Genomic DNA, 14701 nt, shown 5'->3' on the forward strand with positions numbered 1-14701 from the left:
ACCCCATATTTAAAAAAAAACAACAAGAGTGACTTTGGAGGAACACAACAGGCCTGGGAGCAATTTGAAGGTGAAGGAAGTTAGGGAAGGGAAATGCCTTCTCAACCCCCCCCCCCCACTGCAATACAGTCTCTCTTACCTTTGGGACATGATTTTGAAGGCATCTGGAAGATAGCACTGGACATTCTCCATCTGGAAGGGATCAGCATCACAGATTTTGTCGTCCGTACGCCCATAGTTGGCATTTTCCACCATGATAACATCACTGCCTGGGCAGCGCAGCTCAATGGGGTAGCCCTCACATGCTAGTTCCCGCCGAACCAGACCAAAGGGTAAGCCAGCACGGCTTAGACCTGCTGAGATAGGAGATGAGAGGGTCAGGGCTACAGGCTTATTATGCCACTCGATCAAGCAATTCCAGTTCATCTCCTGATGGACTACTGCAATTTCCTACCAATCCTTAGGTATGCACAGCACACACCATGAGACTAAAGCATGGAAAGCAGGACTCCAGGGTTGTTTTTCCAACTCTGCAGTCTTGTACAAAGAGAACCTAGTAAATCAGGATTTCTTATTTTTCTGTTGCATTTTCCAACACATGCTGCAATACCTATAACATGCTTATCTACTTCTGAGTCTCTGTTTTCCATGTCAGTCTTTGGAGAACAACAGCAGGGGTTCTGCATTCCCTTCTACCTCCATTGTGGCATGTCTGGTGTATGTTTTGTATGTGGAAGAGTGCTTGTCCGGACACTACCCAAGAGAGGGGGGTGGAGAGAGAGAGAGATCAGCGTCCCCCCCCCTAATTTGCTGAGCTGAACTGCATATTCAGAGTAAGCTCTACAGACTTAGGCAGATGTGCCTTTAAAAACCCAGACATGTTTTTCATAAAGCTCTTGGCTCCCTGCACCACCCGTGACCCACTTTAGAGACAGCAGCTGAGGAAAGGGTCTGGGAAATGTGCTGAGAAAAATTCTTTGCAATCCTTTTGAATCCTGCAAGGTTTTGCAAGACTGGAGAGGTGGAGATGGGAAGTAAACAAGGGGGGAAACCAACTGAGATCTGAACATGGATATCAGGGAGGCTTCTAGAAAGATTCATGGTAGAGCTTTCTGCTCATTTCTATTATGGGAAGGATATTGCACGATTGCCGGGCTGAGAGTTCAGGCTCCTGGATCCCTCTGAACAAGGAAGAGAAGGAGAACAAGGACAACTGGGATCCATCCGCACACCCAGGGCCAGCCCACAACATTTTACTGCCTGAGGCAAAGCAGCAAATGCCCCACCCCCGCCTAGTCAAGGGCATTTTGGCATCTGAGGCAGAAAATTCCACAAGCACATCTCCCTGTCCTCCTCCCTAGCAGTAAAAAAATAATAATATTATAATAATGCAATAAATAACTAACAATTTGCTGCCTTTTCATGACATTCTAAATCAGCAGCCTGAGACAGCCCCCTCATTCTGTCTAATGGTAGAGTCAGTACTGTGGGTACAAATTAACCTATCCGTCTTTAGCAGTGCAAATCTAAGCATGTTTAACCAGAAGCAAATCCCACTGAACTCAATGGAAGTTACAGCACAATACTTTACATGCCCACTCAAGAGTTCAATGGAGCTTACTCCTAGGTAAGGAGGTGCTGGGTTGCAACCCTGGTCTGTGCATTTATTTAAGATTGTGGCATAACACAATCCTCTACTCAGATGTAAACCCTGTTGAATTCAATTGAGCCTAAATTGTCTCAGCTGCAGCCTAAATTGTCTCATTTTTAAAAATAGTTGCTCTAACAGTCCAAGAGGATCCTCCTTCTCCTTTCCAACTAGCATAAAGACTGAGCTGCAGTGTGCTTGGTGTCTCCTCAGAAATCTCACACCTCACTAAAGAAAACACACTCTTTCCACTCCTTCAATTAAAAATGATGCTATTCCAAAAGAAAAGTTCCCTCAAACCTCTTAACACACTGGCCATAGAAGGGGCAGGGCTTCATCTCCCTCAGCTTTTCCACCTCAGTGTTGGCAGCTCCATGTTGGCAAAGTCAAGGCATGGATAGGGGCTTGTTTCCCTGGCAAATGCTCTTATAGGCCAATGCTCAAAAGCTCAGAGTGGTTAACTGAGCACAGCTGTGAGGGGAGTGACTGTAAAGGAGGTTGAAGGGAATCAGGAAGGTGCTCTGTGCTGTATCCTGGCCTCTCCTCATTGCCCGCTTACATGGAGTGGGACTTCCACATGCTCCGCCTCCTATGAAGGATCCTGCCCCATCCTGGACTAAGCTTTCTACTGTGGGGGGAGCAGCAGGAGTACCAGCAAGTGAGTTGGAGGGAATGGTAGGAAACAGAAAACTAGGCAGAAAGAAAACAGGGGCAGCGAACCCAGTGGCAGGAGCGAGCAGGAGGAGATGGTGGGACGTGTGTGCCAATCAGCTGCCTTTGATGATTCGCCACCTGAGACAAATAAGTCTTGGGGCCAGGCTTCCCTACAGCTGGGTCTTTTGAGATTGAAGAATAGTGATGTGACTGTTTATCGTCACTGCATGCTACAAACATCAGTTTGGGAAGGACAGCTACCTGCAATGACTGCATTATGGTTTCCTACAACCCTAGTAGTATGTTCCCCAGCTAAAATTTGAGCTGGCTGAAAAATGCATACTTAATGGCCTACTGCGGCCTCTGCCCCCCCCCCCGCTGTATTTCTCTATCTGCATGGCTCCCTCCTCGTGCTAAACTGGGAAGAAATGCCCCCTTCATTTTCTAGGAGCAATGCCTGCAATAGAAGAAGCAGCATCACACCCCTCATTCACTATTAACTAAGGGGTTGAAGAGCAGGGCCTGGAACCTGGCAGAAGGGCCAGGATGGCAGTGAAACAGCACCCACATACCTGGACAGCATAGGTGTGAACTGGCAACTATGTTCAGGCTGTCTGGCATGCCTTTCAGGGCCAATGCCCTGAAACAAACGTTCGATTTGGCCTGTGCTCCATTTGCTTTGACGTGTTCTTTCTGCCGTTATAATCTGTGTGACATTGGGTAGCACATCAGCTTTGCCTCTCCCAAATGGGGACAGTGGGAAGGAGCTGGTACACTGCTAGAAGAAAACTGCAAGGGGAGTCGCTCGGTTGTATGTGTGGGTACACTATGGCCCCCCACATAGCGGCACCTAAGCCTTCCTTGCAGGCTTCACATAGCCTCTTAGCTTGTCGCAACTAATCAGCCAAGAGACCTGTACCTTCAGCTGCAAAGGGCAAGAGTCAGAGCCCCTAGTGGGGAACATACATTAGTGGCACTCAGGGCTTTAAAGGCAGGCTAGAGAGGGGACTGGGAAGCAAGCATGTCATAGCTGCTCTTTGTGTAATTTTTCCTTCCCCCTTGCTGGGTTAATGGAAAGACCCTGTGGAGGGAGTCTGTAATTAAACCATTAGCTGAGTAACTAACTAGTAACAGCCCGAGTGCTGGTGGTTGTTTCAGGCGGTGTTGGTGGGGGAGCCCAGCAGACAACAGAAGGTACGAGCTGATAGAGCAAGAAAGGGCAGTCGAGAGTGGATACATGAATGGAGGACAATAAATGAAGAAGGGACAGCAGACCTTGGCAGTAAGTATTGTAGAAACCAAAATACGGCTGCCAGCCTCAGGATAGGCTCATGAACAAAGCCCCAAGAGTCTCCCAGCTGCATCTGGATGTGTTTGCAATGAGCTGGGGCTATGGCACCTATTTGGTTTCAGGGCAGACAGCTGGTTGCAGCTAATTGTAGGTGTGATCCGAGACTTTCCTAAACATATTGAGTAATTCACAGGGGCACAGTGTTGTGGGGAAAGCTATGCTTCCAGCTCCTTATTTTATTAGCTGCCACAGCTACCAACCTCTTGCTTCTTCTCAATAGGGCCTGAAGAGGACAATGACATTATATCCCCTCTATGCCCTTTCATCAGTTGTCGGTCTGTCTGCTCCTCGACACACCACTCCACTTTAGCAGCTGGCTATTCTTGGGACTGAGGAGGTAAGTTTACTTTGGAAAGTACCAAGACAGATTCCTTGTATGTGGACACATGAAGGAAGGGACCAAGGGACATGTCTCCCTAGTGGAACTGGGCTGGCAGAGGGGATGGTGGAGAAGCTGCAATTATCAGGGGTAAAATATTTAATACATAAAGCATAAACCTCTTGCTCAGACTGAAGGAGATGCTCTTAAATGGGCAATTATCTATGCCCACTGATTCTCAATGGGGGATTATAGGAATCTTGCAAACAGGTATACCAGACAGGCAGCACTGGATGGCAGAAGCAATTTGGAATTTAGCAGGATAAAAGGAGAAAATAATGGGAATGAAAATATTTCTTTTCAATATGTTTCAGAATGACCAGCCCAGTGCTCCTCCTGGGGTACCAGTAGCCTCTTCACCCTGGCTCTAACCACATAAACAGGAACATGAATATATGGCTGTCTACTGATGGGCATCATGATGGGTGTTAGGCCCTCCCTACCCAAACTGTCAAGCTCAGCCATACAATGAACCATGGGTTAGTGCAGTGTTTTTCAACCTTTTTTGGGCAAAGGCACACTTGTTTCATGAAAAAAATCACGAGGCACACCACCATTAGAAAATGTTAAAAAATTTAACTCTGTGCCTATATTGACTATATATAAAGTAATTCTCTTGAATAGGAATCAAATAAACAATTTTTTCCCACGGCACACCAGGCAACATCTCGCGGCACACTAGTGTGCCGCGGAACAGTGGTTGAAAAACACTGGGTTAGTGCAGAAAACTGGCTTTGTTTAAAGCCACCCCCTGCCTATTGAAACCCATGTGGCTGATGCTTTGAAGCTGGACCCAAGTGCTATGCAGTTGCCCTAGGAAGGGAACACAAAGGGGCCTGAGAGATGAAACGCCAGAAGCAGCAGCCACAGTAGTGCCTTGAAGTGGGAAGCATGGGACAGAAAAGCACTGATTAAAGAGAGGCCAGGTGCATTATGGGAGATTCACCAGTGACTTTGACTGCTAGAGCTTCCTCCTGAAAGGAGGAGGGAGATCAAACACTCCTCTCATACAGCAATCTCCAATAGCATGGCCAGGTATGATGTGGGCATGGGTAGAAAATGTGGGGATGAATGTGAGGAGCAGGAACCCTGGGTATTAAATGTACCAGTGTTCCCATGTTCTCTGCGGTCTTACAGTGCTTCAGAAGGATTTTTCTACATGTTTATGATTTCAATATTTAGTTACCTGTGCCTGGAAGGCTCAAGGTAGGTAGAAATTATAAATATACAGAGACCTCAAACTGAAGTGCTTTCATTTTTGGGGAAGATCGATAGATCATCATCATCAACAACAACAACAACAACAACAACAACAACAACAACAACAACGTGATCTTAAAGACATCATTAGATCTTGGAAGGGCCTTAACAAATTGTGCCTATCATATGTAAAAGGCCACATTCTCTACAATGGGCATTAAGATTAAAAAATAATGCTTCCTTGAGTTCACCATCAAAAGGCTGAGGCTAGACAGCAAAGGCATGTAGAAAAGCAGACCTGTGAGTATTCCACATTTTGCAACTGCACTGTCCAGGCACAGATATTGCTGCTGAACTCAAATGCCAGCATGTTCACAATCTCCAAGTCACAGAGATCAAGAGCTATTTTAGCAGAGTCTACTCTCGCCAAACCCAGGGGTGGTAAGATAAATGCACACAGGCATGAATAAGGAAGCTGAGTCTAAATCAAATTGTTGATTTATGTGTATGAGCTCCCACCACTGATAAACTTATAACATTCAGGTTGAACAGAGGCCCAAGAGCTTAGTGTGATCTAGGATCCAGGCCACAGAACTATAGGCAATCACCTTAGTTACAGGAAACAAGGTCATTTCACTTCCCACAATCTTCTTCATTTCTTTACTACATCCAAATGCACTGTTGTGCAAGGCTAGGTGGCAAAGGCAATTTATGTAAGTCATGAGGAGCAGAAGAAAAGAATGCAGAGCAAGCAAATATGTGCAAATTTGCACAATCCATATTCAGATTTTATTTGTGCATTTTTTGCAAGCTTGTCTTTTTTTTAAAAGCAAAGAATATAAAAAATGTTGGGCTCCCCCCCACACAAAATTTTAAACTCTTGCCTGTACCTTTGTCACAGCATTAGTTTGAGCATCTTCAGAAAGACTTCTTTACATTTCTTTGCATTTTTAAGCACTGTTTATATGTGGTGGGGCTTTGCGCATCTGAGTTTAAGGTGGCCTATGGTAGGATACATAGGTTAGTTGAGAGATTATGGGTGTGGCCACGTGCAATTCTCACATGAGTGCAGGTAGCTGTGCCTAAGTACAGCTGCCTTCTAGTGGGTACAACAGGCAGTACTCAGTTGCCCATCTGCCTGTCAACCAAAATCTCAGGACAAACCGAAAAGGAAGCTGGCAGTTTTGTATCTTCCCTTGGGATGCAGCCTGGTAGGCTAACAGTCTATGAAACCACAGTGTTTTTCCTTGGGAAAGGACATGCTTGGATCTGAAAGGCCAAAGCTAAGCACACCCTTTCATTTCATATCAAAATTGCCTCTCCTGCAAGAGACTCAAGACCTCCAACCAAAACCATTTTCCTCCAAGTCAGATTCACCCAGACTAAAATTAGAATGTGGGACAGATAGCGCTGTATGGATCTGATTTTTTTTAAAAAATCTTCCATCCCCTCACCCCCCCCCAAAAAAAAACCCTTAGAGGTGGCAGAGTATTTGGGAGACATCTGCTCTCAAGGGGGTGGGGATAAGTCATAAGTTTCTGGCATTGTATAAAATTGGTATTAACATCTCGTACACTGGCTGGAAATGGTTTCTTAGAACTAGCATTACATCTGCAAGATCTCCAAAGACGGTTGCAACTTGTCCCTTTTTTATTTTTATTTTTTTATAAGATTTTATTATTTTCCAATAAAACACCAAAAAACAAAATTAAACAACAACACAAGGTATAAACACAACAATAAAAACAATAACAATAACAATACCAATAAACATAAAGAGAAAAAAGAACACATACAAACCTTAACCGTTACACCTATCTTTCTACTTTCCTTGTTACTAACTTCTTAATTTGGGGACTTCCCCCATTCCCTCCACTGTCTTCAAAGTCAAAAACATCTTAAAGGTAGCTTTATATCTTGTTCATTTAACAATTGCTCGAATTTTTGATATGCTTAGCTTTACACAGTCATGATCTTAATCAGCTATAAATCTTATCTTAATATCAAAACTTAACTCCTATTTAACAAATAAATCATTCATTCAAAAATTTTCTTTTGCCAGTTTTATCAAATATAACCCTACTAAAGCCTCCAATTTATCTCTGCTCAAATATTCAATTTTACTGATTTAACTAAATAGTCTTTAAATTTTTTCCACTCTCGTGACACCGTCTCCTCCCTCTGGTCTCGGATTCTGCCGGTCAGTTCTGCGAGTTCCATGTATTCCATCATCTTCATCTGCCATTCTTCCACCGTTGGTATCTCTTCCCCTTTCCATGTTCTTGCCAATAATATTCTAGCTGCTGTTGTGGCATACATAAAAAACACTCTGTCCTGACTGGGTATCTCTTCGTTGGTCATGCTCAGAAGAAATGCCTCTGGTTTCTTACAAAAGGTAACTTTCATTACCTTCTTCAACTCATTGTAAATCTTATCCCAGAAAGCATTTACCGCTGGGCACAGCCACCACATATGATAAAAGGTACCTTTCGCATGTTTACATTTCCAACATACATCTGACATTTTGGTATTCATCTTAGCTATCTTAACTGGTGTCAAGTACCATCTATAAACCATTTTCATTATGTTTTCTCTTAAACTATGACAAGCAGTAAATTTGATACCTTTTTGCCACAATCTCTCCCAGTCATCCATCATGATATTATGTCCTATATCTTTCGCCCAATCTATCATTGATGATTTAACCAGTTCATCTTTCGTATGCCACTCTAGCAAAAGATTATACATTTTGGAAAGGTTCTTAAAGTTCGATTCTATCAGTTCTGTTTCCAGTTTTGATTTTTCTACTTGAAAACCAACTTTTTTGTCCATCTTAAATGTTTCAAATACCTGATGATAGTGCAGCCAGTCGGGGACCTGGCTTTTCACCTGATCATAACTTTTTAGCTTAAAAGAGTCCCCTTCCTGCTGCAATATGTCCATATATCTTAACCAGTTTGCAGACATGTTCGGTCTCTTATAGGCCTTGGCCTCCACTGGAGAGATCCATCTAGGGGTCTTTCTCTCTAACAAGTCTTTATATCTAGTCCAAACCTGATACAAGGATTTTCTAACTATATGAGTCTTGAAAGTTCTGTGGATCTTAACCTTGTCGTACCAAAGGTATGCGTGCCACCCAAACATATTATCATGTCCTTCCAAGTCCAATACATCAACGTTCTCTAGTTTAAACCAATCCTTTAGCCAGCAAAAGGCCGCTGCTTCAAAATAAAGTCTTAAGTCCGGCAGGGCAAAGCCTCCTCTCTCTTTAGAGTCTGTTAGGATCTTAAACTTGATTCTTGGCTTTTTGCCCTGCCATATAAACTTTGATAAGTCCTTTTGCCATTTCTTGAAGCAATCCAGTTTATCCAAAATTGGTATGGCTTGGAATAAAAACAGCATCCTTGGTAGGACATTCATTTTAACCACTGCTATTCTTCCCATTAACGATAATTTAAGTCTTGTCCAGATCTCCATGTCTTTTTTTATCTCCATCCACAATTTTTCATAGTTATCCTTATACAGGTTCAAGTTCTTATTTGTGAGATTGATACCTAGATATTTTACAGATTTGACAAAATTGAGGCCTGTGGCTTCTTGAATTCTTTGAATCTGTTCTGCACTCATATTTTTACCTAAAACTTTGGTTTTCTGCTTATTTAATTTGAAGCCAGCTACAAGTCCAAATTGTTCAATTAATTCCAAAGCTCTGGGGACACTGCTTTCTGGTTCTTGCAGGGATAGCATCAAATCGTCCGCGAAGGCGCGTAATTTGTATTCCTTCTCTCCCACTTTAATTCCTTTTGTCTGTTTATCTTTCCGAATCATATTTAGAAGGACTTCCAGGACCGTAATGAAAAGTAAAGGGGAAATAGGGCACCCTTGTCTTGTTCCTTTCTCTACTTCAATCTCCTCCGATATCACACTGTTCACAATGACTTTTGCTCTTTGTTCTGTATAAATGGCCTTGATGCCATTTAAGAATTTTTCTCCAACTCCCATTTTTTCCAAATTCTTTTTCATAAATATCCAAGATACTTTATCAAAAGCTTTCTCTGCATCAACAAACAATAGTGCTGCATCTGTATTTATGTCTCTCTCCAGTTTTTCTAGAATGTCCACAATGATTCTCGTATTATTACTTATTTGTCTTCCTGGTAAGAAACCTGCTTGGTCTCTATGAATATGATCTTTCAGCACTTTTTTCAACCTTGTAGCCAGAACATTTGCAAAAATTTTATAATCCACGTTCAAAAGGGATATTGGACGGTAGTTTTTCATTAGAGTCTTATCAGTATCTGGTTTTAAAATCAGTGTGATAAAGGCTTCTTTCCACGTTTCTGGTGCCCTATTTCCTTCTAGTATTCCATTGCAAATTTCTCTTAACGGCTGTGATAGCCAGTCTTTCAATGTCTTATAGTATTTTGCTGTTAATCCATCCGGTCCTGGAGCCTTCCCCAATTGCATGTTGTTTATTGCATCTTCTATTTCTTGTGTCGTTATTGGGTGGTTGAGAGTTATTAATTTTTCCTCTGGGACCTTTTGCAATCCATTCTTTTCCAGAAATCGGTCTATCTCTGCTTCATCTATCTTCTCCTCCTTGTACAGTTGCTTATAGAATCTCTGAAAACACCATCTGATTTCCTCCGGTTTCTCTACATTTTTTCCATTTACTACCAATTTACTGATGACATTTGCCTTTTGTCTTTTCTTTAATTGCCAAGCTAGTAGTTTTCCACATTTATTTGCAGATTCAAATGTTCTTTGTTTCATCATTTTCACTTTCCATTCGATATCTTGATTCATAATGTTCGCATATTGAGATTGCAAGTATTTAATTTCTTTTTGGATTTTGACACATCTGGGATGTCCTCTTAATTCTTTTTCCTTTCCTTTAATTAATTTCAACAATCTCTCCATTTCTGCATTTTGTTGTTTCTTCTTTTTTACCTTCTCACTAATGAGGAATCCTCTCATTACTGCTTTACTTGCATCCCAAGCAATCCTTTTCTCCACTTCTGAGTTCCAATTAATTTGAAAATATTCTTTCATCTTTTTCGCCGCTCTTTCTACTAGCTTGGTATCTCTCATCAATGCATCATCCATTCTCCACCTGAAAGAATCCTTGGAAATCATTTTTAGGTTTACCTGCACCGGATTATGGTCTGAAAGCGTTTTGGGACCGATTTCTGCTTTTTGTAATTTTGGAGCCAATTCATTCGAGATCCAGATATAATCTATCCTCGACCATGACTTCTGCGATTCACTAAAGTACGTTGCCTCTGTTTCTGTGGGGTTTTTTAATCTCCAAGAGTCCCTTTTTTAAAGGCACATCTGTGATTCTGGGGTATTCCATTCGCAAAGAAAATGATGAACATTCTGTTTCAAAAAAATGAACTGACCACCTTCAATGCTAATTCACATGTGACCAGTCCCTGTTAACAAATTCTTCTTCCTCCTGGGCTGCACCTACAGTCAACATTTCCTGTCCAGCAAAACTATATAGGACAAGCTGAGGCTGACAAATTGATGCCAGGAATGCAACCATATACCAAAAGGGCTAAGAGGCAAGTGGTTTCACTGCATGGAATGCTGTGGCTGAGTGTCCATGACCGAAAGATATATGAAAACAGCGACAGTGGAAGAATGGCAGATGAAGCTGATGGACTTTATGGAACTCGCTGAACTGACCGCAAGACTCCGAGACCAGAGGGAGGAGAAGGTGCAAGATGAATGGAAGAAATTTAAGGACTATTTAAAAAATCGTGAAAAGTTAGATATTTGAAGCAGAATCAGTTTGTTTAAGTGGCTTTAGCTAGATGATGTTAGATAAAAATAGTATAGTAGAAGTAATGTTATGAATGGTTTAGAAATGTTTAAGGTTATGTTGTTTAAGTAATGAAATATATATGATTAGTTAGTATTTTGAAAGTTTATTAAGAATAATGGTGAATGATAAGAAAATAGTTACAAAGTTACCAAAGTATATTAGTACTGAACGCAGTCGAGAGAACGGGGGAAGTCCCCAGATAAGATTTGAAATTAGAATTAAACAATTATTCATTTAGTGTTCCTGTGTAGGTATGTATAAGTTTTCTTTTGTTATTTTTCGTTGTTTTAATGTTTGTTGTGTTTTTTGTCAATTGTTTTTTGTATGATGTATTGTGTATTTGCTGTTTAATGTAGAAAATAATAAAATCTTTTTTTTTTAAGAAAGATATATGAAAACAGAAAGCTACAAAGGTAAAAAAGGCTATCTACCCGTAGTTCCAACATTCTGACCAAATGCAGGAACTTCTATCTATGTGCCCCAGTCTCACTCCTATCATTCTGCTCTGAATGGTGTCCTACAAAGCAAAAGCTAGTGAACCCCACAGACCAGGGTTGGGGAACCTCTAGCCCGCAGGCAAAGGAACAACTGGGAGCTTAAAGAAGCTTCCTGATAGTTCCTTTGCTGGAGGTCATATCCCTCCCAACACTTCTCTGTGCAGCAGCTTCTTTCCACCTCCAACATCTGAGGTAGAAAGGAGAAGCACAAGGAGGCTTGCAAAGCATATGGCTGGCAACACCCCTTGCGCAGAGGTTCTCAATCTTCAGGTTTTGACAGGTGGGCTTTATATGATGTTATAATTATGTGATGTGATTGACAGGTGGGTTGCCCCTGTCAAAGTTGCCCTGCAAAGGCTCCCCACTCCTATCACGAACCATGTGATTGCAGAACAAATAGCTCATGACAATTCAAGCAAGTAAGCCAAGCTATGCACTGAATAATGCAAGGGAAATGAAATGAAAGGAAGAAGTGGCTCACTATGTTTCTGATTGGGGGTAAGATTGCTTGAAAATGTACGTATATTACTAAGTAACTGGGGGAGGCTTTTGAAGGTAGGAGTTATGTGGGATATTGTTGAAGGAAATGAAGAAAATTGGGGTGGGAGTGGAAACTACAGATTTATTTGGTCCGGGGAATTGACTTGCTTTGCAACCCCAAGCGTTCTTGCTTTGTACTTGAGACACAGCTGGACAGCAAGCCATATTGAAATTGGTGGCACTTGCTTTTGAGGAAACAGCATGGATAGGATGATGATGAATTTTATTATTATTTATTACTATATGTACCACTTACAAGTCAAGATGGCAGCACCAGTAAGATGCATTCAGGATCAGGATGCACAAGTAATTGCTTATGGGTAAATGCAACAAAAAAGCAAAGTGCAGGGAGGGCCAAGCCCCACAGGACAGACAGTAGCTTATGGCAAATATTTTTTTTTTTTAAAAAAAATTAAATTTGTATACAGCCCTTCATCTGAAGATCACAGGGTGGTTCACAAGATAAAAATACAAAACGTAAACACAAAATACATAATAAAACCGATCAATAACCCCACTTCCACTTATATTTACATTTGCCTTAGTTTGTGTTTTGGAGGCCCATATATTTGGCCCTTTGGAGGCAGATGGCTTAGTAGTGTGGATTATGTTTGATCCACCTGATGATCAGAAATAAAATGTTCCCTAAAAGGCAATTCAGGTGATGTTCCAAGATACTATGACCCTTGACTTGGGGAAAAGGGAGAGGCACTATTTGCTGAGATGCTGCTTATCGACATTTAGCTGAACAGAGCAGACAGGTGGGTCACCTTTAGTGAAGAAGAAGAAGAAGAAGAAGAAGAAGAAGAAGAAGAAGAAGAAGAAGAAGAGTTTGGATTTGATATCCCGCTTTTCACTACCCGAAGGAATCTCAAAGCGGCTAACATTCTCCTTTCCCTTCCTCCCCCACAACAAACACTCTGTGAGGTGAGTGGGGCTGAGAGACTTCAAAGAAGTGTGACTGGCCCAAGGTCACCCAGCAGCTGCATGTGGAGGAGCGGAAACACGAACCCGGTTCCCCAGATTACGAGTCTACCACTCTTAACCACTACACCACACTGGCTCTCACACTAGTGAGATGCATTGTATTTCATAAATTATGACAGATATTTTGAAATCTGCATTTAATATGCGTATGAAATTTCTCTCCCTACCGACAAAAGCTGTAGCAGCTTCAGATTATGTGTGTCAGGTGGTGAACCTTTTTCAGCCTGAGGGCTGCCTTCCTTCATAGGCAACCTTCTTGGGAGAAACATGCCCACTCAGTGGCGAAGGAAGAGGAGTGCGGGGGGAGCGCACCTCCCCCGGCAGCGCGATCCCGGTGGGGTGCCATCGCAGCTGCCCCCCGCCTGCGCTGGGTGCTACGCCCCCGCAGGCGACGCGTCCTGCCCTGCCCCCACCTGCTCTCCCCCCCCAGTGCTGCAGCATGAAGCTCCGCCACTGTGCCCACTGGTGGGCTGGGACAGAGGCAAAAAGTGGGCGGGGCAAAGGATATGTCTCTTTACCTATGTACAGTAGGCCATATTCCTGCCACATAAAAGTCTGAGACTTCTATACCTCCCACATTGCTCTCCATCCAGACAAGGAAGAGGCAATTTCACCTTTCAAGGATGCATTCCAGCCAGGAAAAGGCCCTCAAGGAGGATGCAATGCAGGTGTGGCTTGAGGAGGGGCTGAGGCCTGAGGAGAGTCTTGAGGGGCATAGAGATTGCTGGAGGGCCACATTCGACCCCCTGTTTTACATGGTTCCTAATTTTAACTTGTTCATATCATGTCCTACTCCAAAAGTTCAGGAAGAATCCGATCAAGATTCACAAGCACACCAAAATATAGCCAGTCGTAATCCCAGGGTTCCTTCTGCACTTTCAGGGGCATTGCCCTCCACTTATTGGGAAAGTTTAACATGAAGCGCTTTTTGGTTATGCACCAATATATATCTATGACAAGGCCAGGAATTGTAATTGCAAAGCACCGTACATTTCTAAATAAAGTACTTCTGTTTCCAGTACTTAATTAGAAAATATTTTGACATGCTCAACAGAAGCAGTTAAATACTGTTCTAAAAATTATCTTACTGCTTATTCTGGAAAAATAAAATAAAAGTTTTATTCTGGGAACTGCAGGATTGCTCACTTCTTCTATTTTGTATCAAATGAGAATTCCATTTTGTTTTCTCCTGGCCTTCCTGTGGCAGCAAGACAAAAGCTTATGACTGAATTAATCACAAGGCCTGGACTCACTCAGGAAGAAGTCTTGCCTTCCAAGGGCTGCCTCTCTTGAACTCCCCTTACCTTGGGTGGCTGAAGTGACAAGGACAGTGGTGATGCAGAGACTCCAGAGGGCATGGATGAGCCGGGCCATGCTGCACTCGATGCTGGAGCTGTCAGCAACCTGGAGCCACTCTGGTCATCCCAGAGTGGAGGACACAACAGCAGGCCTGGTAAAAGAAAGAAGAGGAGTCTTGAGTCTGGTTAGCAGCAGAAGCAGTGTTTACCCCTTATTTTGCCCCAGGTAAAAGTCACAACTCTTCTGCATTCTCTTCCCTGCTCTAAGGCCCATACGTTGTTGTCCCAATCAGCCCACCACCACTCAGTGTACAGTG

General features: G+C 42.6%; 1 protein-coding gene across 6 annotated transcripts in view; it reads right to left on the minus strand.

The window, feature by feature from the left end:
- Positions 1 to 14701, minus strand: part of ADGRL1 (adhesion G protein-coupled receptor L1) — a 129528-nt gene that overhangs the window by 54165 nt on the left and 60662 nt on the right. For all 6 annotated transcript variants that reach the window (XM_033139697.1, XM_033139693.1, XM_033139692.1 and 3 more), the window contains exons 2-3: positions 14391 to 14536; positions 140 to 356 (exon numbers count right to left, since the gene is read on the minus strand). In XM_033139697.1, the coding sequence (XP_032995588.1) occupies positions 140 to 356; positions 14391 to 14460 (287 nt within the window). In that variant the 5' untranslated portion in view covers positions 14461 to 14536. The remainder of the gene's footprint in view (positions 1 to 139; positions 357 to 14390; positions 14537 to 14701) is intronic.

Source organism: Lacerta agilis, chromosome 2 (assembly GCF_009819535.1).
Source record: "Lacerta agilis isolate rLacAgi1 chromosome 2, rLacAgi1.pri, whole genome shotgun sequence".
Classification (NCBI taxonomy): Eukaryota; Metazoa; Chordata; class Lepidosauria; order Squamata; family Lacertidae; genus Lacerta; species Lacerta agilis.